Source organism: Hypanus sabinus, chromosome 26 (assembly GCF_030144855.1).
Source record: "Hypanus sabinus isolate sHypSab1 chromosome 26, sHypSab1.hap1, whole genome shotgun sequence".
In the NCBI taxonomy this organism is placed as follows: domain Eukaryota; kingdom Metazoa; phylum Chordata; class Chondrichthyes; order Myliobatiformes; family Dasyatidae; genus Hypanus; species Hypanus sabinus.
In genome coordinates, this window is record NC_082731.1 from 5478992 (window position 1) to 5504036 (window position 25045).

At 47.9% G+C, this 25045-nt stretch overlaps 1 protein-coding gene across 1 annotated transcript in view; it reads left to right on the forward strand.

The window, feature by feature from the left end:
- Positions 1–25045, forward strand: part of LOC132381557 (neuroblast differentiation-associated protein AHNAK-like) — a 296622-nt gene that overhangs the window by 36286 nt on the left and 235291 nt on the right. The window contains exon 3 of the mRNA XM_059951058.1: positions 3088–3166. Coding sequence (XP_059807041.1) covers positions 3088–3166 — 79 coding nt within the window. The remainder of the gene's footprint in view (positions 1–3087; positions 3167–25045) is intronic.

Below are 25045 nucleotides of genomic sequence, written 5' to 3' on the forward strand. Positions count from 1 at the left end.
GAGTTGAGGGCAGCACTGAGTTGGGTGAGGCAGGAGCAAATTCAAATGAGGGGTCTTCCAGACCAAGTTTGGTTGTGGATCTTGGGAAGGAGGTGGGGGCAGAGGAGGCTTCTGCATCATTGGTGTCCGTGAGGTAGGAGGGGAAATCTTTTGAGGAGATTGGCTAAATGAGGGTTTAAGAAACTATGGCTTGATGTGATGTGGAGAAGTTGGAGGTGTGGCCTGGTATCTTCAAGGTACGCTTGCCTCGAAGAAGTTCCCCTCTTCTCTTCGATGGATCCTACGATTCTCTTCTCTACGATCCTCTCTCACTCCTCCCTCTCTGTGATCTCTGCAGTCCAGGTCTTGTGCTGAAATGTTGACAATCCATTCCTGTCCACAGTTGCTGCCTGACCCATTGAGCTCTTCCAGCATTTTGTTTGTTGCTGCAGATTCCAACAGCTACAGTTTGTTGTGTTGACATCAGTAAGCGGTTTCAGCAAGATGTCACCAGTGGGATGGGAGGACTGGAAGAGACAGAGGAGATGGACGTGTGAACAGCAGTCCCCTCTGAGCAGCTGAAGGTGGGCAGGAAGGTGATCACGAGAGGGGGGTCCTCCCTATTCAGCAGTTTTGCACCCCGTATCTGGGAAAGGATGCACTGGCATTCGAGAAGTTCCAGAGGAGGCTTACGAGAATGAAAGGGTTAATGTATGAGGAGCGTTTGGTAGCTCAGGGCCTGTACGTATTAGAACTTTAGAAGATGAGCCCATAAGACATAGGAGCAAAGCGAGGCCATTTGGCCCATCGAGGCTGCTGCACAAGAGAGTCCTCCATGAATGATGCAGGATCTCACTGGAGGACTTATGTAGAATGGATATGGAGAAGATGCTTGCTATAGCAAAGGAGACCAGGGCCAGAGGGCACAGCCTCAGAATGTCGCTTTAGAAGAGAGGTGTGAAGGAATTTCTTTAGGGTGGTGAATCTGTGGAATTCGTGGTCATTCCGAAGGCCAAATCATTAAAGGAGAGATTGACAGTTTCTTCATCAGTGAGGATGCCAAAGGCCATGGGGAGCCGGCAGGAGAATGGGGTTGACAGGGAAAACAAATCAGCCATGATCTGATAGTGTAGCCAAATAGTCTAATTCTGCTTTTATGTCTAACGGTCTTCAGCCCAACTCATTCATGCTGACCAAGATGTCTGTCCAAGCTAGTTCCATTTGCCCATGTTTAGATCATTTCCCTCCAAATCTTTCCTATCCATAGAGGGATCCTTCATTGCTGTTTCTGTAATGGGTAGTAAGTAATTCAGTTCCTTATCCATGTACTTGTCCAAATACCTGTTTCAACACTCCCACTGGTAACATGTTCCATGTCCCCACCACCCCCTTTACATTTTCTCTCACTCTCTTTATAACATGTCCTCTAGTTTTTGATTTCCTTTGCCTGGAAAGAGACGGTGTGCATTCACCCCACCCATGTCCCTAACTTTACACAAATCTAAAATGTCACCTTTCAGTCTCCCGTGCTCAGCTGGCCAACCTCTATTCCTGGTAGCATTCTCACAGACTTGGTATTGAACCTCACTATCTCCCTGATTGCATCTGCACTGCACGTCCTCGGCAGCTGTTACACCTTTTCCTGAAATTCAGTTGAATTCAAGTTTAATTGTCATTTAACCACACATGAATACTCATGAAAACAGCCAATTGAGACAGTGTTACTACGGGGTCAAGGCCCAGTCCTTGCGTATACAGACACACATAGAATATTAGTAAAAATACAACCAAACGAATATCTATGTCCCCTCAGTCCATTTAAACCTCAGTCAACAAACTGCACTACACGCCCCCGTTAGAGCACGATGGCTCGGACGCTTCGCCTCTGGCGGCTGGAAAGCAAGTGACCCTGCAGCTTGAGGCCCAAGTCCACTGAGGACCTACAATCGGCTACAGTAGAGCTTGTCTGGGAGGGAAGCTCTGACCGCGTTCCGGGCATCATGCTACACTGCTCCCGGTGAAGCACAGAGGCTCACCCCTCACTCTGGGCAGCTGCAAACAGATGACACTGTGGCTTCAGGCCTAGGGCTAGGCCCCCTCCATCCGCCCTGCTCCCATCCAGTGAATCAAACTTACTGCTTTCCAGATTAACAATGTCCAAAGATGTCTTGTATTCCCAAGGAAAGTGACCAGGATGACCACTCGCTATTTAACTGTAAGCCTCCATTGACTCAAGCTGCAGAATGTTGTACAGCTCCTTCATTATCTCCGCCAGAGAACGGCTGGCTGATGATGTAGACCTGCAAAGCTTTTGAGTAGCAGGGTCTTTCATTAGACGTATGTTTAAGTCTAACCAAAGCACCTTTTGTTGACCCTAGTAAAGCCACTGTGACCAGCCAAGAGGTGCTGTAGTTTTCCCTTGCTCTTCCTCAGTGCTCTGTGGCATGCAAGACAACATTTTCATTCTGTCTTGGTGTGACAATAATAAACTCATGCCAATGCCAAAAAGATTGGTAAGGGGGTGAAGTTGGGAGAATGGGATTAAAAAATCATCCATGATTGAATGGCAGAGAAGACTCGAAGGACCAAATGGCCGAATTCTGATCCTACATCTTTGTTTACTGACCATCGTGGGCCATGCTGGACTGTGTGCCGACCCCTGTAGGCTGTCCAGCATATCCTTGGGTGTGTTAGTTGTGAATGCAAGGCCTGTGCGATAGACAAGAGCTAGGTCAATGCGATCTGAATAAGATAACCTGTTCATGCTAAGAGCACTATTCAATTTCAACTTGTCATGTCGGTGATGAAAAGGTTAATGGCCGAGCTCTATTTGAGCTGGTTTTCTGTAAGGTGGGGGCTAATTCTCCGACTGCCCTCCCTGTCCCTGGGGAGAAGGGAGGCGGTTGGAATGGTTAATTGCAGCAGGTCTAACTCGTGGCTTCCGAAGCAGCTGTCCAAGTCCGGAGCCTGGATTGACATCTGCTGCAGCCCCACTCTGCTCGATGTCACACAGGCGCAGGCCAATAGCCGGACAGGCCCACCTCCTGGGGCTGTGACCAGCGTCGCCTCCTCACTCACACAGGTTGATTCTGCCTGCCTGTGCGCCAGTACAGGGAGTCAAACAGGACTGCCGCCTCAGCCAGCTCTCTCCACCCGTACACCTCACTCGGGGGCTCCAGCAAAGAAGGTAAAGCAAGACTTCTGTTTTCCAGTGCGTAACTATTAAGTATTTTATCTGCACGTGTTTTACAACTTAAAATAGGATTGACCCCAAGAGGGAGAGACTTCCTTTGTTGTGAGTTTGAGAGTGGCTTTGGTTTGTGAGTCTGATCTCAAACTTATATCCGCTCCTTTATTTTAGCAAAGGTGGAAGTTTTAATTAAAGCACATCTGGTTTTATTATTGTTCAGCATTTCACTTTGAACTCCTACAATGTCTGTTCTTGATGTCAACAGTTACAGTTTGTACGTTTTCCTTCAACCTGCGGTTTCTCAGTGTCGGGGTGATTGTGCTGTTTACAAATTATGTCACAGGCTGGGATTAGCACCCTGACACTTACTCCCGCCTAGGATGTGCATAGGTGCAGGCAAGAGGAAAATCCACAAGACAGCCATGTCCCACTGAGGGTCAGTGTGTGGGACTCACGCCCAGTGAGGGTCATGTGTGTGTGTGGGACTCACGCCCAGTGAGGGTCAGTGTGTGGGACTCACGCCCAGTGAGGGTCAGTGTGTGTGTGGGACTCACGCCCAGTGAGGGTCAGTGTGTGAGACTCACCCCCAGTGAGGGTCAGTGTGTCAGTGTGGGACTCACCCCCAGTGAGGGTCAGTGTGTCAGTGTGGGACTCACCTCCAGTGGGGGTAAGTGTGTGGGACTCACGCCCAGTGAGGATCAGTGTGTCAGTGTGGGACTCACGCCCAGTGAGGGTCAGTGTGTGTGCGGGACTCACCTCCAGTGGGGGTAAGTGTGTGGGACTCACGCCCAGTGAGGGTCAGTGTGTGAGACTCACCCCCAGTGAGGGTCAGTGTGGCTGTGTGAGACTCACCCCCAGTGAGGGTCAATGTGTGAGACTCACCCCCAGTGAGGGTCAGTGTGTCAGTGTGGGACTCACGCCCAGTGAGGGTCAGTGTGTGTGTGGGACTCACCCCCAGTGGGGGTAAGTGTGTGGGACTCACCCCCAGTGAGGGTCAGTGTGTGGGACTCACCCCCAGTGAAGGTCAGTGTGTCTGTGTGTGGGACTCATGCCCCAGTGAGGGTCAGTGTGTGTGTGGGACTCACCCCATTGAGGGTCAGTGTGTGGGACTCATCCCCCAGTGAGGGTCAGTGTGTGTGTGGGACTCACCCCACTGAGGGTCAGTGTGTGGGACTCACCCCCAGTGAAGGTCAGTGTGTCTGTGTGTGGGACTCATGCCCCACTGAGGGTCAGTGTGTGTGTGGGACTCACCCCCAGTGAGGGTCAGTGTGTGTGTGGGACTCACCCCCAGTGAGGGTCAGTGTGTGGGACTCATCCCCCAGTGAGGGTCAGTGTGTGTGTGGGACTCATGCCCCAGTGAGGGTCAGTGTGTGGGACTCACCCCCCAGTGAGGGTCAGTGTGTGTGTGTGTGGGACTCATCCCCCAGTAAGGGTCAGTGTGTGTGTGGGACTCATCCCCCAGTGAGGGTCAGTGTGTGGGACTCACCCTCAGTGAGGGTCAGTGTGTGGGACTCACCCTCAGTGAGGGTCAGTGTGTGTGTGGGACTCACCCCCAGTGAGGGTCAGTGTGTGGGCCAACGAGCCAGCACCATTCATTTGAACCTATGTGAGCTTGTATGTTATTGGACTGTGGGAGGAAACTGGAGAACGCAGAGGAAACCCACGTGGTCACAGGCAGAACAGTGTTGGGAATTGAACCCGTCACTGACACTGTAATAGCTTTTTGTTAACCACTATCCTACCATGCTGTCTTGGAAATGGGATCACCCAGAAGAATCCCAGATGGTCCACAGAGAGAACATGCAAACTCCACACAGATAGCGCTGCAGACAGGGTTTGAGTCCAGATTGTTAGTTCCATGAGGCAGAGATTTTTTTTAGCCTCTTCACAGTCCCAGAACCAACATTAGATCTGCCTTTATCCTTACAATCCATCTGAACACCTTTGTTAGTTTGAAAGCCTGGTTGAGATCAGTTCCAGTGCCTCTCATCTGACACTGCTGCAGATCCTCGAAGTGTTTTGTTGGTACCAAGTCTCATTTTCCCTGGCTGCTTCTCCACTCGTGTCTGCTTCCATCCTCTCCCCATTGTGCCTTCCCCATTCCAGGACTCAAAGGGAAGCGTGCTGTTAAATTTTACCCGAGTGAGTCCTCGGTTGGTCGGGGTCGACCATGGTTGTTGTGACCCGATGGTCTATGTGATACACAAGCCAGGACAGTACGATATGGAGAGCAAACTGTTACCCAGATACTGTGCTCCCCTTCCAAAGGAATGTCGGACACTAATACAGTTTGGCACCAGGGCCGCCACAAGGATTGCCAGTCAGCATTGAACTCAACTTACGACTCCAGCTCCGGATTTTTCCCTGGGCTTTACTCCCGAAGCCTTCCCCATGAGTGGGAATAGCAGTAAGGCAGCGGAGGTTTGAGACCAAAGTTTTCCTTCACCTCGACGAGCTGCCACCCACGGCTGATGAGCCCCGTCTGCCCGAAGCGACTGGTTATAAGGCGCCAGTAACCTGGTTGGGACCCTTCTGCTGTCAGTGGGAACCATTCCAGCAGGCTTGCCAGCTAAGCCACGCGTGGAGGTGAGGAGTTGGACTCGTTTGAGACACTCACCATTCTGAGCATTCAATAGCTCGGACAAATCTGGTTGATTGGCAGGTGAGACTGCGCCCCCCAGCTTCCGGAGGAAATTAGAGCGTATGATCTGTGTATCTGAAGAACGTGCAAAGACAGTCACACAAGGTTTAGCGTGGATGGGGAGCTTTAGGGAGAGTACAGGATAGATTTAGAATCAGATTATATAGTAACAACAACTATAAATTTCTGTACAAAGTACATATAAAAATAAATTAAATGAGTAGCGTAAAAATGAGAGGGAAAATGCGAAGGGAGTTTAATGGGTTCATTCATTGTCCATTCAGTGATGGTGGAGGGGAAGAAGCTGTTGCTGAAATGTTGAGTGTGTGTCTTCAGGCTCCTGTACCTCCTCCCTGATGAGAAGAAGGCAAGTCCTGGGTGATGGGTGCTGACTTTTTGACTCATTGTCCTGGATGCTGGGGAGGCCAGTGCCCACGATGGAGCTGGCTGAGTTTACAACTTTCTGCATCTTTTTCTGATTTACCGGGATGCTGCCTGGATAAGAGAGAATATTTTATGAGGAAAGGTTGAACAGGCTAAGAGGTTTCTCTTTTGAGTGAAGGAGGATGAGAGGTATCTTGAGAGAGGTGTTTAGAGACAGTGGCTTTTTCCCAGGGTAACAATGGCTAATACGAGAGGACATAATTTTAAGGGGATGGGATGAAGTACGAGGTACTGTAGTAACAGATGCATGGAACACACTGCTGGGGGAGGTGTAGAGGGTTAGGGTTGTGTAAGATACTCTTAGACAGGTGCATGGGTGAAAGTAAAATGGAGGACTAAGTGGGAGGAGAGGATTAGTTTGATCTTGGAGTAGGTTAAAAAGTCAGCTCAACATCGTACTATGTTGTAATGTTCTTAAAAGAGCAACTTTGAGGGATTAATTCAATTTATTTACTGAGATACAGCGTGGAGCCAACCCTTCAAGCTGTGGCTGCTCAGCATTCTCCTGATCTAAACCTAGCCTAATCAGGGGACAATTTACAATAACCAGTTAACCTACCAACCGATATATCTTTGGTCTGTGGGAGGAAACCCTTGCATCACGGGCAGAACGTGCAAGTTGTTCGGATAAACGATGAGGACAGCTCAAGGTGAAGATAAGACTTCAGTTCAGTGAAGACTGATGCGTTAGTTGGAAATGGTCACTCCACCTCATCACTGAATGAAGATAGTTAGTTGTAAGAAGTTTATGGTTTACTCTGGACCTGAGAGCTGAAGATCTATGAGCTGCTCTGTTAACACCGTGGACACTGGACTTCACTGGAACTGTGGTGCTGATAAACCTGATAAGGACATAGGAGCAGAATAAGGCCATTTGGCCCATCGAGTCTGCTCCGCCATTCAATCATGGCCGATACTTCCTTTTTCTCCTCCTTAACCCCATTTCCTGGCTTTCTCCTCGTAACCTTTGATGCCAATCAGCCAATCACGTGGCAGCAAATCATTGCATAAAAACATGCAGACAAGGTCCAGAGGTTCAGTTGTTGTTCAGACCAAACATCAGAATGGGGAAGAAATGTGACCTAAATGACTTTGAGCAGGGAAAGATTGTTGGTGCCAGATGGGGTGGTTTGAGTATCTCAGAAACTGCTGATCTCCTGGGATTTTCATTCACAGTAGTCTCTGGAGTTTACAGAGAATGATACAAAAAGCAATAAAAAAGCAGTGAGTGACAATTCTGTCAGTGAAAATGATTTGTTAATGAGAGAGATCAGAGGAGAATGGCCACATTGGTTCAAGCTGACAGGAAGGTCACACAAGCTGACCAGCAGCCACACTGCTTCAAGCTGACAGGGATCTCATGTTACAACAGTGGTATGCAGAAGAGCATCTCTGAATGCTTTGAGAGGTTGGTCATGACTAGACTGAACTCCTGCCTCAGCAAGGACCTGGACCCATAGCAATTTGCCTATCACCACAATAGGTCAACAGCAGACACAATCTCAACGGCTCTCCACATGACTTTAGACCACCTGGACAACACAAACACCTACGTCAGGATGCTGTTCATCAACTATAGTTCAGCATTTAATACCACCATTCCCACAATCCTGATTGAGAAGTTACAGACCCCAGGCCTCTATACTGCATCACTGTCTGGTATGGAGGTACTGCACAGGACCAAAAGAAGCTGCAGAAGGTTGTAAATCTAGTCAGTTTCATCTTGGGTACTAGCCTACAAAATACCCAGGATATCTTCAGGGAGCGGTGTCTCAGAAAGTCAGCGTCCATTATTAAGGACCTCCAGCACCCAGGGCATTCCCTTTTCTCACTGTTACCCTCAGTTAGGAGGTACAGAAGCCTGAAGGCACACACTCAACGATTCAGGAACAGCTTCTTCCCCTCTGCCATCCGATTCCTTAATGGACATTGAACCCTTGGACACTACCCCACTTATGTAATATATATTATTTGCTTTTTGCATGATTTTAATCTACTCAATATACATATACTGTGATTGATTTACTTATTTATTATTATTATTTTTATTTTTTTCAACTTCTATATAATGTATTGTATTGAACTGCTGCTGCTAAGTTAACAAATTTCATGACACATGCTGATGATAAAAAAACCTGATTCTGATTCTGAAAGCACAACAGATTGAACCCTGAAGTGGGTGGGGTACAGCCCCAGAAGACCATGCACGTACACCCAGTGCAGGAGGCACATAATAAAGGGGGCACAGAGTGCCTGTGTCTAATAGCGTTGTGGAGGCAGTTTCACGAGGAGGAGTGCAGTGATTCCAGAGGGAGCTCCTCCTCCCTCTCCTCAGGACAATGACTGATGGTCTTGCCAGGGGGACTGGGGCCAGCTTATTCCTGAAACATCGAGCACAAAGGGCAGGATGTGCTGTCTCTACGTTTGACAGAGGGCAGGACACACACCCTTCCCGCTTCCTGTGCTCCTCAGGAAGAGGACGTGGAGTGTGGGCGGGGGCCCGTCGGCCTTCTGCCTCGCTTACTGACAAAAAGCCCCGGGAACGGGAGAATAATGGCTATAATCCTTGGAATCTGTTGGCTAATTGTTGGGACAGGAGACAGGCCCAACTTTATTTTCCTTAGGTTTTGTCTAATTTACAACCCTTCATGAATAATTCAATCAGAACCCATCTCAGATAAATTGAGCTCAGGGAAGACACAGAGGGCTCCAAAACAGCAATCCATCTAGCCCACTCTGCCCAGATTATTTCCTGGCTGTCCAATTAGTCCTGTTTTCCTGCTCTATCTCCACAGACCCAGTTATTTCCCCTCTGAAGCGTCCATGCAATTCCACTTTAAATATTGCTCATGAATCTGCTTCCACCAGCACTTAGAGCATTGAACAGCACAGTACAGGCCCTTCGGCCCACAATGTTGTGCTGACCATGTAAACTACTCTAGAAACTGTCTAGAATTACCCTACCGCATAGCCCTCTTTGTTTCTAAGTTCAATGTACCTATCGAAGTCTCTTTAAAAAGCCTATTGCATCCACCTCCACCACCGCTGGCAGTGCACTCACCTCTCTGCATGAAAATCTTACCCCTGACTTCTCCTCTGTACCTACTGCCCAGCACCTTAAAACTGTGCCTCCTTGTGTTAGCCACTTCAGCCCTGGGAAAAAGCCTCTGACTATCCAATGCCTCTCATCATCTTATACACCTTTATCAGGTCACCTCTCATCCTCCGTTGCTCCAAGGAAAACAGGCCGAGTTCACTCAACCTATTCTCATAAGGCATGTTCCCCAATCCAGGCAACATCCTTGTAAATCTCCTCTGCACCCTTTCTATGGCTTCCACATCCTTCTTTCCAACAGAAATCCCCCGATCTTGTTCTTAACAGGCAAATCTCCCAGAAACCCTCTCCACCACTGAGAACATCTTGAAAAGGCTCAAGAAGGGGGCATTATCATTAAGGACCCTCATAATCTGGGACATGCCCTCTTGCAATTCCTACCATCGGGAAGGAGGTACAGGAACGTGAAAACTCACACTCAATGTTTTAGGATCAGCTTCTTCCCCTCTGTGTCACACTGACATTCAGTGTGTAGTGCCTGTATCACAGATAGACTACCCTCTCTCAGTGGCTGACCAGCAGCAGCTGAAGAGTGGGTATAAAGGAGCCCTTTTCTGGTTGGTGTTGGGGATTGCTGCTTTTTACCTTCAATGCTAATGATTTAGGCAATGGAATTGATGGCTCTGTGGCCAAGTTTGCGAGCAATACAAAGATAAATGGAGGGCCTGGTAGTGTTGAAGAAGCAAGGAGTCTGCCGAAGGACTTGATAGATTAGGAGAATAGGTGAAGTGGCAGATGGAATGTAGTGTAAGAAGTGCATGGTGATTGTGGACTTCAGAAAGGGTAGGATGAGGGACCATGAAACAATCCTCATAGAGGGATCAGAAGTGGAGAGAGTGAGCAATTTCAAGTTCCTGGGTGTTAATATCTCTGAGGATCTAACCTGGTCCCAACACATCGATAAAGAAAGCAAGAATACAGTTATATTTCATTAGGAGTTTGAGGATATTTGGTTTGTCACTCAAAACACTCAAACTTCTGCAGATGTACCATGGAGAGCATTCTGACAGGGTGCATCACCGTCTGGTGTGAGGAGTGGCGGGGAGGGGGCTACTGCACAGGACCGAAAGAAGCTACAGAAAGTTGTAAAATTAGTCAGCTCCATCATGGGTACCAGCCTCTTCAGTATCCATGATGTCTTCAAGAAGCAGTGCCTCAGAAAAGACCCCCCATTACCCAGGACATGTTCTCTTCTCATTGTTACTGTCAGGGAGGAGATACAGGAGCCTGAAGACACATACTCAGTGATTCAGGAACAGCTTCTCCCCCTCTGCCATCTGATTCCTAAATGGACACTGAACCCATGAACACTACTTCGCTTTTTTATTATTTCTGATTTTATACTATTTTAATTTTTATATCTATATACTTACTGTAATTTTCCTTATATTTATCATGTATTGCTGCTACTAACAAATTTCAAGACATATCCCAGTGATATTAAACCTGATTCTGATTCTGCTCATGTACTTTGGTTGAAGGAATAAAGGCATACGCTATTTTCTAAATAAAAATGAATTCACAAATCCAAGGTGCATGACTCCCTAAAGGTTAGCTTGCAGTTTGAGCTGGTGGTGAGGAAGGCATTCATTTTGAGAGGACCGGAATATAAAAGCAAGGATGTAATGCTGAGGCTGTACAAGGCACTGACCAAACTGCACTTGGAGTATTGTGAGCATTTCTGGGACTCTTATCTAAGAAAAGATGTGCTGACTTTGGAGAGGTTCTCGAGAGCGATTCTGGGAATTAAAGGGTTATCGTATGAAGAGCATTTCTTGGCTCTTGTCCTGTGCTTGCTGGAGTTTAGAAGAAAAGGAGTGGGGGTGTATCTTTCTTGAAACATATCGAATGTTGAAAGGCCTGGTGGATGTGGAGAGGATGTTTCCTATGGTGGGGAGTCAAGGACCAGAAGGCACAGCCTCAGAATAGAGGGATGTCAATTTAAAATGCATAAGAAGAATTTCTACAGCCAGAGGGAGGTCGATAGGCTCTTGGTTAGTCTGGGTGGCAAAGGTTATGGGGAGAAAGCAGGAAAATTGGGTTGAGAGGGATATTTCAGCCTTGATGGAAAGGCAGAGCAGTCTTGATAGGCTGAGTGGCCTAATTCTGCTCCTGTGCCTTATGGTTATGAATCTGCGCTATTGTCCGTGTTACAGTGGTCATTACTAAACTAGCACCTACCTCACAGTGTGTAGTATCTGCCACAATGAGAGGTAGTCCCCTATGTCAAAGTTCAAGTTGAGCTTCACGTGATGTGTGCAAGTCCACGTCAGCACAGGAGGAATGTGCATTTAGTATCACACAGGCAGCATTCACAAGAAAAACACAAATCCTACACAATTTTTACCAAAAAATTACAGCTCAGTGAGATTTGCTGATGTACCTAGTCTGTGTATCAGGATGTAGTATTAATACTCTGAGTGAGATTTTTGTGACACACCTCTAACAGAGTTAATCTGCACATAAAGAGCATTAGGGGCAGATGGTGTCTGAGCAAATTGTGGGTGGCACAGTAGCATAACGCAACCTCAGCGTTGGCAGCCCTGGTTCTCTGTAAGGAGTTTGTACGACCACATACGTTTCCTTCTGGTGCTCTGGTTTCCTCTCATATTGCAACAACTAGTGGGCTAATTACTCATATGGGTGTAATTGGCTGGCATCGGCTTGTTGGCCTTTTATCTCTAAATGAGTGAAGGACGGCGAATCGGGTGGGTGCAGTGATACGCCCCTGTTTAACAACACTGAAGGGTTCTGATGCAGTGTCACTGTGGCTGAGTGTTGTGGCTGACATTGGGAATGCAGGCCACGAACCTGAACCTCAACCACTACCTTCAGTATGGAAATGGATACGTGTGAACTGAGGACAAGTACAATCAACGGCAGGGCCCTGAGGAGCTCTGGGGCAAAGGGACCTTGGCATTCATGTCCAAGACTCTGAAGGTGCTGGTACAGAAGGTGCATTGAATATCTGCCTTTATTAGCCGGGTAATGGAAGAGCAGGGAGATGAAACATCGGTTAGAGTCACAGCATAGCTGGAACCCTGTGCCTCGTCCTGGTTCCGGCTCCAGGAAGGATGTGGTTGCACTGGAAAGGGTGAAGAGGAGGTTCTCCAGGCTGCTGCCTGGGATGAAACATTTCAGCAACGGGAAGTCGCTGGAGAGGCTGGTTCAGTTTTTCCTTGGAGGCTGAGGGGGTCCTAATAGAGGAATGAAAAAGAATGAGAAACATAGACAGATGGTCAGAAATCTTTTCCCAGAGCAGAGATCTAAAATTAGAGGTCATAATTTACTGAAAGAAGTAAGAAAACTTTTGTGAACTTGGAGAAGAATTTTTTTTTCATTTAGAGAAAGCTGAACACACTCCCTAAGGGGGTGGGGGCAAAGACTCACAATATTTAAGTATCTGGACAACTATTCAAGTTGCAAAGGCTTGAGAGATCTGGACTATGTGTTGGTGAATGGGATAAATAAGATGTCGGTGCTGAGGTCAGTATTGCCTCACATGTACCTGAGTGATAGTCAGGGATAAATCTGTGACATATAATCTCCATGTCACTGTGTGGCCGTATATTTAATTCATAAGCCATTCTGGCCTTTGAGCTATGCCCCGACTTAACCCTAGCCTGATCATGGGACAGTTTCCAAAGACCAATAAACCTACTAACCAGTAGGCCTTTCAACTGTGGGAGAAGAGCGGACGTCCTGGAGGAAACACACGCATTCTTTGGAGAGGACACAGACTCCATACAGGTCTGATGTCTGATACCGTGAGCTGTGATAGTGTTGCTATGCTGAGCAGTTTAGAGATACACCATAGTAACAGGCCTATCCTGCTCAACAAGCCCACCCCATCCACTTACGGCCATGTGACCAATTAAGCTACTAATCCATATGTGTTTGGGATGTAAACCCATTAGCAGGTGACCTGACAGCGCTGACAGAGCCTCTGTCTCACAGCCCTGGTGTCCTGACCTTTACGGAGCTTGCACACTTCTCCCTGAGACTGCGTGGCTCTGCCCGGGTGCTCCAGCTTTCCCCCACATCCCAAAGCTGTGTGGGTCGGTGGGCTAGCTGGTCCTCACAGCAAAACCAAAGATCTGATGGAAGAAGCCAGAGTCCAGGGGTCAGCCCTCAGCAGGGGATCAGAGGTGGAGAGGGTCCTTGGCATTGCCGGAGGATCTGTCCTGGCACCAGCATATAGGCATCATTGAAAAGAAGGCATGACAGTGCCTCTACTTTATTAGAGGTTTGCACGGATTTGGCAGTTCATCTAAAATTAGTGAAAGACTTTGATAGATGTACTACAGTAGAGGGTATCCTAACTGATTGCATCATGGCCTGGTATGGAAACATCAATGGCCAAGAACGGAAAAGCCATTAAAGTGGTGTTTACTGCCTAGTCCATCACAGGCAAAGCCCTCCTCACCAATGAACTCATCTACAAGGAGAACTGCAACAAGAAATCAACTTCCATCATCACAGATCTCCACCGTCCCACCATCCAGGCTGGGCTTTCTTCTCACTGCTGCCACTGGGTGAGAGGTATAGGAGTCTTGGGTCCCACATCACCAGGTTCAGCAACTGTTCAGCCAGTGTGGGTAACCCCAACTCTGATCCGATTCCACAATCACGTTCCAGGCCTCTTCAACTTGTGTTCTCCGAGTGACTGATTTATTTCTCCAGCTGTCTTCTTTTGTACTTGCACAATTTGTATCTCTTTTGCACATTGGTTTTTGCTTATATGTGTAGTCTTCATTAATTTCAATGGACTACTTTGTTCTATTGTGAGTGCCTTCAAGAAAATGAAACTCAAGGTAGTTCAGTATAGGTACTGTGGTAATAAATTAACCTTGAACTCTGTAAAACACGAGGAAGATGAGTTACAGGGGAAGAGTGGGGGAATGGGATTGATCTGTGGGATAGACTGGGCTGAATGGCCTCTTATTCTAATATTATAAGGAAATGTGGTAAAGGGGGAAGATGAGAATATGTTAATATAATGATTGAAAGGAAAGATAAATAATGTGGATTAAATGGTGCAGTTCAGAAAGCCGTGCAGAACAGGACACGTGCAGAAATCCAAAAATAAGTGTCAAGGGATACTGAGAGAGTGTTTAATGAAACACACAAGGTGCTGGGATATATATACATAGAGAGACACCAGATATAAAAGCAATAGAGGTACACTGAAATTGTGGGAAAATAGTGGGGAGGTTAGGGCTGGAGTACTGAGCCTCATTCTGGCTCCACACTGGAAGAAAGATGTCAAGATCTGAGGAGACAGAAAGTGTGGGAAAGCCCTGCTGAGATGATTCAAGGATGAGGCATTCCAACCCCTGAGTTAGATTGGAAAGGACCTGGTGTGTATGTCCCAAAACACACACACACACACACACACACACACACACACACACACACACACACACACACACACACACAGACTAACGGAGAGACAGACACACACAGACTAACGGAGAGGCAGACAGACATACACACACACACAACAGATGCACAGAGAGAGAGAGAGAGAGAGAGAGATTCACACACACAGAGGGACAGAGAGAGATGGAGGGAGAGAGGGTCATAGGGAGATACACAGGCACAGAAAGAGAGAGAGAGGAAGAGCAGACTGCACACCATTGGGATGTGGAGGAAACCCATTTGGTCACACATACAGAGGAGACATGTCGGAGGTGAACAAGACCATGACAAGTTTAGGCAGTAAAGAGAGGGAAGTGTCACTTGTGAAATACTCAGGACCAGCTTGGGGAGCAGAACAGAGCTTAAATTTGGGGTGAAAGACACAAAGGAAATGTGATATTGAACCTTTGTCCAGGGAATTCTTGCCTGTAACAAGTGATGTTTTTTCTGCTGGTCTAACTGTGCCTGGACTCTGCCTGTGACTGTAGTGGAACAGCTTTAGTTGTAACTGTCCCTCTGCTCCAAATGAGGCTGTGCCTGTTGTCCAGGTGTGACTGTCATCTCCAGCTGAAGTGTGTTGTACAGACATGACTACCTGTAAACTACCTGTATTGGAATTGGTTTATTGTTATCACACATACCAAGATACAGTGAAAAGCATACTGTTCATACAGATTAGATCACTACAGAGTATATTTGAGGTAGAATGAGGTAAAACAATAACAAAATGCAGGATGAAAGCTTCAGAGAAAGTGCAGCACAGGGAAACAAGATTACAGGGTGGCAGACGGTGAAGTCAAGCGTCCATTTTATCGTTGAAGAGTCTGATAACAGCGGAATAGAGGCTGTCTTTGGGCCTGGTGCTACATATCAGGCTCTTGTATCTTCTGCCTGATGGAGGAGCGAGAAGAGAGAATGCCTGAGGTGGGTGAGATCTTTGGTTATGTTGAGGCAGTGAGAAGGGGAGGGTGGTGTCTGCACCATCTTGCGGTCACGTTGCCATGCCAGGCTGTGATGCATCCAGGTATAATGCCTACTGTGGAGCTCCGATAAAATTTGGTAAGGATGTGTCAGATTTCTTTAGCCTCCCGAGGTTGTAGAGGTGTCAATGAACTTTCTCGTTGATGTGGTCGGACCAGGACAGGCTATTGGTGACGTTCATCTCTAGGGATTTGAAGCTTTCAACCCTCTCAACCTCAGCACTATTGACGTAGATAGGAACATGTGTGTATATTCAAGAGCCCCATAACAGCCCCCACCCACTTCACGGAATGAATGACTAGCTTTTTCGTTTTGTTGACATTGAGGGGAAGGTTGTTGTTATGACAACACCATATGACTACACTCTCTATCTCCTCTCTGTACTCATCTCTTCATTGTTTGAAATACAGTGGTATCATCATGGAGTTAGAGCTAAGTTTGGCCAGTAAGTCATGAGAATACATGGAGTGGAGTGGGGTCTGAAGGCTGTAAGGTGTCACTGTATCTCTGCTCCAGGTAAGGCTGTGCCTGTTGTCCAGGTGTGACCATACCTGCTTTCCCACTGTGCTTATAGGTATAGCCAACCCTGCACCAAGACCATATTCTGTGTCTGTCTGGAATATCAGCTTGAGGTTTTGAACATGGTATTTCTAACCAGCTGCTACAACACATTCCAGGGAATAGGAATGTTAGTTTCAGAGTACAACAGTGCTCCAAGAGCAAAGGAGCCCACAACTATAATGACTGACCTTTAGTGAGGGGCAAGTGTGGGAAAGGAGTGCATAATTTTTCAGACTACAGCCCCACATGCTGAATAAGGTCCGTTCTTTCAGCTGGCTGGCACAGAGAGTGGAATCAAATTCCTCATGTTTATGAGTGGGAGAGTCAGCCCAAGCTGCGTGGATTGTAAACTATTCAGGCTCCAAATTAATATTTATAAAACTGATGCACAAGAGAAAGAAATTCACACAGATACTGGAACAAGAGTGACAGAGTCATACAGTATGGAAATTGGCTCTTCAGCCCAACTGGTCCCTGCCGACTAAGATTCATTTTTAGTTATTTTTTTATTTAGAGATACAGCGTGGTAATGCGTCCTTTCAGCCCATCGAGGCTGTGCTGCACAGTTACACTATGTGACCCACTAACCTGTGCGTCTTTGGAATATGGGAAGAAACTGGAGCACCTGGATGAGTCACAGGGAGAGCAAACAAAGTTTTGATGGACAACGGTGGGAATTGAACCTGGGTTGCTGGTGCGGTAGCACTGTTGTGCTAATCACTACACTACCGTGCTGCCCCCTACTACACTGTCCCCCACTACTCTGCCCCCTCCTACACTGCTCCCTACTCCCATTTGTCTGTGCTTGGCCCATAGTCCTGTAAACTTTTCATATTCATGTCCCTGTGCAAGCAACTTTTAAATGTTGCTAATGTACCTGCTTCAACTTTCTGTGGCAGCTCACTTAGTTCAGGCCCTTCAGCCGACTATTTAACCTGCTCTAAGATCAAGCTAATCCTTCCCTCCCACATAGTCCTCTGCTCTTCTTTCACCTATGTGCCTGTCTAAGAGTGAAGTCTCAGATCTCTCAGCTGACCAGTATCTTACCTGCTGACCACTCTCTGGGTGAAAAGGTTTTCTATTCAATCTCTCCTCTCTCACGTCAAAATCTACTTTTTGATTCTCCAACCTTAAAAAAAGATGTGTGCATTGACCCTATAAGACTATATCCCAAAACCTCTTGTAATTTTATACACCTCTGTAAGATCACCCCTCATTTTCTCTATGTTCCAATGGAAATGGTCCCAAACTGCTCAGCCTCTGTGAATAACTCTGCCCTGAGTTTTGGCAGCATCCTCATAAATCTCCTCTGCACTCATTCCAACCAGGGTAAAGCACAGGGCAACTTTTGGGTTATGTCCTCATCGGAGTTCTATTACCTGGTTGCCAGTCCGGTCCCTGGTTATTTTAATATCCCTTTGGTCCATTGTCCCTCTTACTTTGTAATCTTTCCCGATTGCACTGCTCCAGGGGATGGTGTCTTAATCCTTCCTAAAGGTTTGACCACATCAAGCTATCAAATACTGTCAGTGTGGGCTAGGAATGGTGTTTCTCTAGTGTTCTGGCCAGCAACTCAGTTTGGAATGGTCCATCCCGCATTGAGTAAAGCTTCCTCCCTCTTTGCTTGGAGGGGCCTGAATGTTTGACCTCTGAGCAGAGATAGACCTGTTAATTATATTCTCAAACGAGGGGCTAAAACTGCAAGTTAAAACCTAACATCTTTACAACTACAGATCACAACCAGAAATTCAACAGGTACTGTCAATCGTGTTCATATCTCCAGCCCAACAACCACAGGGCTGTGTCAAACATCTACAGCCCAACAACCACAGGGCTGTGTCAAACATCTACAGCCCAACAACCACAGGGCTGTGTCAAACATCTACAGCCCAACTACCACAGGGCTGTGTCAAACATCTACAGCCCAACAACCACAGGGCTGTGTCAAACATCTACAGCCCAACAACCACAGGGCTGTGTCAAACATCTACAGCCCAACAACCACAGGGCTGTGTCAAACATCTACAGCCCAACAACCACAGGGCTGTGTCAAACATCTACAGCCCAACAACCACAGGGCTGTGTCAAACATCTACAGCCCAACAACCACAGGGCTGTGTCAAACATCTACAGCCCAACAACCACAGGGCTGTGTCAAACATCTACAGCCCAACAACCACAGGGCTGTGTCAAACATCTACAGCCCAACAACCACAGGGTGTTTCTAACATCTACAGCCCAACAACCACAGGGTGTTTCTAACATCTACAGCCCAACAACCACAGGGTGTGTCAAACATCTACAGCCCAACAACCACAGGGCTGTGTCAAACATCTACATCCCCACAACCACAGGGTGTTTCAAACATCTACAGCCCAACCACCACAGGGCTGTGTCCAACATCTACAGCCCAACAACCACAGGGTGATTCAAACATCTACAGCCCCACAACCACAGGGCTGTGTCAAACATCTGCATCCCCACAACCACAGGGCTGTGTCAAACATCTGCATCCCCACAACCACAGGGCTGTGTCAAACATCTACAGCCCAACCACCACAGGGCTGTGTCAAACATCTACAGCCCAACCACCACAGGGCTGTGTCAAACATCTACAGCCCAACCACCACAGGGCTGTGTCAAACATCTACAGCCCAACAACCACAGGGTGATTCAAACATCTACAGCCCCACAACCACAAGGTTGTGTCAAACATCTGCATCCCCACAACCACAGGGCTGTGTCAAACATCTGCATCCCCACAACCACAGGGTTGTCAAACATCTACAGCCCAACAACCACAGGGTGTTTCAAACATCTACAGCCCCACAACCACAGGGCTGTGTCAAACATCTACAGCCCCACAACCACAGGGCTGTGTCAAACATCTACAGCCCAACAACCACAGGGTTGTCAAACATCTACAGCCCAACAACCACACGATGTTTCAAACATCTACAGCCCAACAACCACAGGGTGTTTCAAACATCTACAGCCCCACAACCACAGGGTTGTGTCAAACATCTACAGCCCAACAACCACAGGGCTGTGTCAAACATCTACAGCCCCTCAACCACAGGGCTGTGTCAAACATCTACAGCCCCTCAACCACAGGGCTGTGTCAAACATCTACATCCCCACAACCACAGGGTGATTCAAACATCTACAGCCCAACAACCACAGGGTTGTCAAACATCTACAGCCCAACAACCACAGGGCTGTGTCAAACATCTACAGCCCAACAACCACAGGGTTGTCAAACATCTACATCCCCACAACCACAGGGTGATTCAAACATCTACAGCCCAACAACCACAGGGCTGTGTCAAACATCTACAGCCCAACAACCACAGGGCTGTGTCAAACATCTACAGCCCAACAACCACAGGGTGTTTCAAACATCTACAGCCCAACAACCACAGGGCTGTGTCAAACATCTACAGCCCAACAACCACAGGGTGTTTCTAACATCTACAGCCCAACAACCACAGGGTGTGTCAAACATCTACAGCCCAACAACCACAGGGCTGTGTCAAACATCTACAGCCCAACAACCACAGGGCTGTGTCAAACATCTACAGCCCAACAACCACAGGGCTGTGTCAAACATCTACAGCCCAACAACCACAGGGCTGTGTCAAACATCTAGAGCCCAACAACCACAGGGCTGTGTCAAACATCTACAGCCCAACAACCACAGGGTGTTTCTAACATCTACAGCCCAACAACCACAGGGCTGTGTCAAACATCTACAGCCAACAACCACCGGGCTGTGTCAAACATCTACAGCCAACAACCACAGGGCTGTGTCAAACATCTAGAGCCCAACAACCACAGGGCTGTGTCAAACATCTACAGCCCAACAACCACAGGGTGTTTCTAACATCTACATCCCCACAACCACAGGGAGATTCAAACATCTACAGCCCAACAACCACAGGACTGTGTCAAACATCTAGAGCCCAACAACCACAGGGCTGTGTCAAACATCTACATCCCCACAACCACAGGATTGTGTCAAACATCTACAGCCCCTCAACCACAGGGCTGTGTCAAACATCTACAGCCCAACAACCACAGGGCTGTGTCAAACATCTACAGCCCAACAACCACAGGTTGTTTCTAACATCTACATCCCCACAACCACAGGGAGATTCAAACATCTACAGCCCAACAACCACAGGACTGTGTCAAACATCTACATCCCCACAACCACATGGTTGTGTCAAACATCTACAGCCAACAACCACAGGGCTGTGTCAAACATCTACATCTGCACAGCCACATGGTTATCAAACATCTGCAGCCCAACAAACACAGGGTGTTTCAAACATCTACAACCCAACAACCACAGTGCTGTGTCAAACATCTACAGCCCAACAACCACAGGGCTGTGTCAAACATCTACAGCCCAACAACCACAGTGCTGTGTCAAACATCTACAGCCCAACAACCACAGGGCTGTGTCAAACAGCTACAGCCCAACAACCACAGGGTGTTTCAAACAGCTACAGCCCAACAACCACAGGGCTGTGTCAAACATCTACAGCCAACAACCACAGGGCTGTGTCAAACATCTACAGCCCAACAACCACAGTGCTGTGTCAAACATCTACAGCCCAACAACCACAGGGCTGTGTCAAACATCTACAGCCCAACAACCACAGGGCTGTGTCAAACATCTACATCCCCACAACTACAGGGTGTTTCAAACATCTTCAGCCCAACAACCACAGTGCTGTGTCAAACATCTACAGCCCAACAACCACAGTGCTGTGTCAAACATCTACAGCCCAACAACCACAGGGCTGTGTCAAACAGCTACAGCCCAACAACCACAGGGTGTTTCAAACAGCTACAGCCCAACAACCACAGGGCTGTGTCAAACATCTACAGCCAACAACCACAGGGCTGTGTCAAACATCTACAGCCCAACAACCACAGGGCTGTGTCAAACATCTACAGCCCAACAACCACAGGGTGTTTCAAACATCTACAGCCCAACAATCACAGGGTGTTTCAAACATCTACAGCCCAACAAATACAAGCCTAACATTTAAGCCATACTTTCTCAAACTTTTTGCCCTAGAGGAACCAAATGAAATAATTCGCTGGTCTCAGGGAATCCCTGCATAAAAATTACGATATTTACAGCTCAGAGTAGGATAATGTGATCACTAAGTTGTGTATATAATAACACAGTAATTAAGGACACTGCTCTTTTGAGCAGAGAATGAATTTTTTGACAATCTTACTTGCAAATTCTTTCTATAAAATGAAAACTTTCCTCCAATTTCCTACTACTCCAATAAAGTTTGTTCGCTCCCATACATGAGAGGAAATAGGGAGAGGTAATTCAGCAGGAAGATCCCTCCATTCCATCTCCATTCTCCATTCCTCCATTCCATCTCCATTCCCTATATCTCCATTCCATCTCCATTCCCCATTCCTCTATTCCATCTCCATTCCCCTATCCCTCTATTCCACCTCCATTCCCCTATCCCTCTATTCCACCTCCATTCCCCTATCCCGCTATTCCACCTCCATTCCCCTGTCCCTCTATTCCACCTCTATTCCCCTATCCCTCTATTCCACCTCCATTCTCCTGTCCCCCTATTCCACCTCCATTCCCCTATCCCTCTATTCCACCTCCATTCCCCTATCCCTGTATTCCACCTCCATTCCCCTGTCCCTCTATTCCACCTCCATTCCCCTATCCCTCTATTCCACCTGCATTTCCCATCCCTCCATTACAACTCCATTCCCTATCTGTCCATTCCATCTAAATTCCCCTATACCTCCATTCACTCTCCGTTCCTCTATCCCTCCATTCCATCTGCATTCCACATCCATCCATTCCATCTCCATTCCCTATCATTCCATTCAATTTCCATGCCTCTATCCCTCCATTCCATCGCCATTCCCTATACCCATTCCATCTCTAATCCCTTATCCCTCCATTCCATTTCCATTTCCCTATCCCTTCATTCTGTTTCCATTCCTCTATCACTCCATTCCATCTCCAATCCCTATCACTCTATTCAATTTCCATGCCTCTATCCCTCCATTCCATCGCCATTCCCTATACCCATTCCATCTCTAATCCCTTATCCCTCCATTCCATTTCCATTTCCCTATCCCTTCATTCTGTTTCCATTCCTCTGTCACTCCATTCCATCTCCATTCCTTATCCCTCCATTCCATCTACATTCCCCTGTCCCTCTATTCTACCTCCATTCCCCTATCCCTCTATTCCATCTCCATTCCCTATCCCTCCATTCCATCTACATTCCCCTGTCCCTCTATTCCACCTCCATTCCTCTATCCCTCTATTCCATCTCCATTCCCTATCCCTCCATTCCATATACATTCCCCTACACCTCCAGTCCATCTCCATTCCTCTATCCCTCTGTTCCAGCTCCATTCCCCTATACCTCCATTCCATCGCCATTCCCTATCCCTCCATTCCATCTACATTCCCCTGTCCCTCTATTCCACCTCCATTCCCCTATCCCTCCATTCCATCTCCATTCCCTATCATTCCATTCAATTTCCATGCCTCTATCCCTCCATTCCATCGCCATTCCCTATACCCATTCCATCTCTAATCCCTTATCCCGCCATTCCATTTCCATTTCCCTATCCCTTCATTCTGTTTCCATTCCTCTATCACTCCATTCCATCTCCAATCCCTATCACTCTATTCAATTTCCATGCCTCTATCCCTCCATTCCATCGCCATTCCCTATACCCATTCCATCTCTAATCCCTTATCCCTCCATTCCATTTCCATTTCCCTATCCCTTCATTCTGTTTCCATTCCTCTGTCACTCCATTCCATCTCCATTCCTTATCCCTCCATTCCATCTACATACCCCTGTCCCTCTATTCTACCTCCATTCCCCTATCCCTCTATTCCATCTCCATTCCCTATCCCTCCATTCCATCTACATTCCCCTGTCCCTCTATTCCACCTCCATTCCTCTATCCCTCTATTCCATCTCCATTCCCTATCACTCCATTCCATATACATTCCCCTACACCTCCAGTCCATCTCCATTCCTCTATCCCTCTGTTCCAGCTCCATTCCCCTATACCTCCATTCCATCGCCATTCCCTATCCCTCCATTCCATCTACATTCCCCTGTCCCTCTATTCCACCTCCATTCCCCTATCCCTCCATTCCATCTCCATTCCCCTATACTTCCATTCCATCTCCATTCCTTATCCCTCCATTCCATCTCCGTTCCCTTATTCTTCCATTCCTTTTCTGTTCATGTATCCCTCTGTTCTCTGCCCATCCACACCTCCCTCTTTTCAGTGCTCTCATATCCTTCCATTCCCTGTCCGTTCACGTGTCCCTCTATTCCGTGTCCATTCACGTGTACCTTCATTCCCTGTCCGTTCACGTGTCCCTCTATTCTGTGTCCGTTCACGTGTCCCTCCATTCCCTGTCCGTTAACGTGTCCATCCATTCCCTGTCCGTTCACGTGTCCCTCCATTCCCTGTCCGTTCACATGTCCCTCATTCCCTGTCCGTTCACGTGTCCCTCCATTCCCTGTCCGTTCACGTATCCCTCCATTCCCTGTCCGTTCATGTGTCCCTCATTCCCTGTCCGTTCACGTGTCCCTCATTCCCTGACCATTCACGTGTCCCTCCATTCCCTGTCCGTTCCAGTGTCCCTCCATTCCCTGTCCGTTCACGTATCCCTCCATTCCCTGTCCGTTGACGTGTCCCTCCATTCCCTGTCCGTTCACGTGTCCCTCCATTCCCTGTCCGTTCACGTGCCCCTCCAATCCCTGTCCATTCACGTCCCTCATTCCCTGTCCGTTCACGTGTCCCTTCGTTCCCTGTCCGTTCACGTGTCCCTCATTCCCTGTCCGTTCACGTGTCCCTTCGTTCCCTGTCTGTTCACGTGTCCCTCATTCCCTGTCCGTTCACGTGTCCCTTCGTTCCCTGTCCGTTCACGTGTCCCTCCATTCCCTGTCCATTCATGTGTCCCTCCATTCCCTGTCCATTCATGTGTCCCTCCATTCCCTGTCCGTTCACGTCCCTCATTCCCTGTCCATTCACGTGTCCCTCCATTCCCTGTCCGTTCACGTGTCCCTCTATTCCGTGTCCATTCACGTGTCCCTTCGTTCCCTGTCAATTCACGTGTCCCTCCATTCCCTGTCCGTTCACATGTCCCTCCATTCCCTGTCCGTTCACGACCCTCATTCCCTGTCCATTCACGTGTCCCTCCATTCCCTGTCCGTTCACGTGTCCCTTCATTCCCTGTCCGTTCACGTGTCCCTCATTCCCTGTCCATTCACGTGTCCCTCTATTCCATGTCCGTTCACGTGTCCCTCCATTCCCTGACCATTCACGTGTCCCTCCATTCCCTGTCCGTTCACGTATCCCTCCATTCCCTGTCCGTTCACATGTCCCTCTATTCCCTGTCCGTTCACGTGTCCCTCCATTCCCTGTCCGTTCACGTGTCCATCCATTCCCTGTCCGTTCACGTCCCTCATTCCCTGTCCGTTCATGTATCCCTCTATTCCCTGTCCGTTCACATGTCCCTCCATTCCCTGTCCGTTCACGTGTCCCTCTATTCCCTGTCCGTTCACGTGTCCCTCATTCCCTGTCCATTCACGTGCCCCTCCAATTCCTGTCCATTCACGTGTCCCTTCGTTCCCTGTCCGTTCACGTGTCCCTTCGTTCCCTGTCCGTTCAC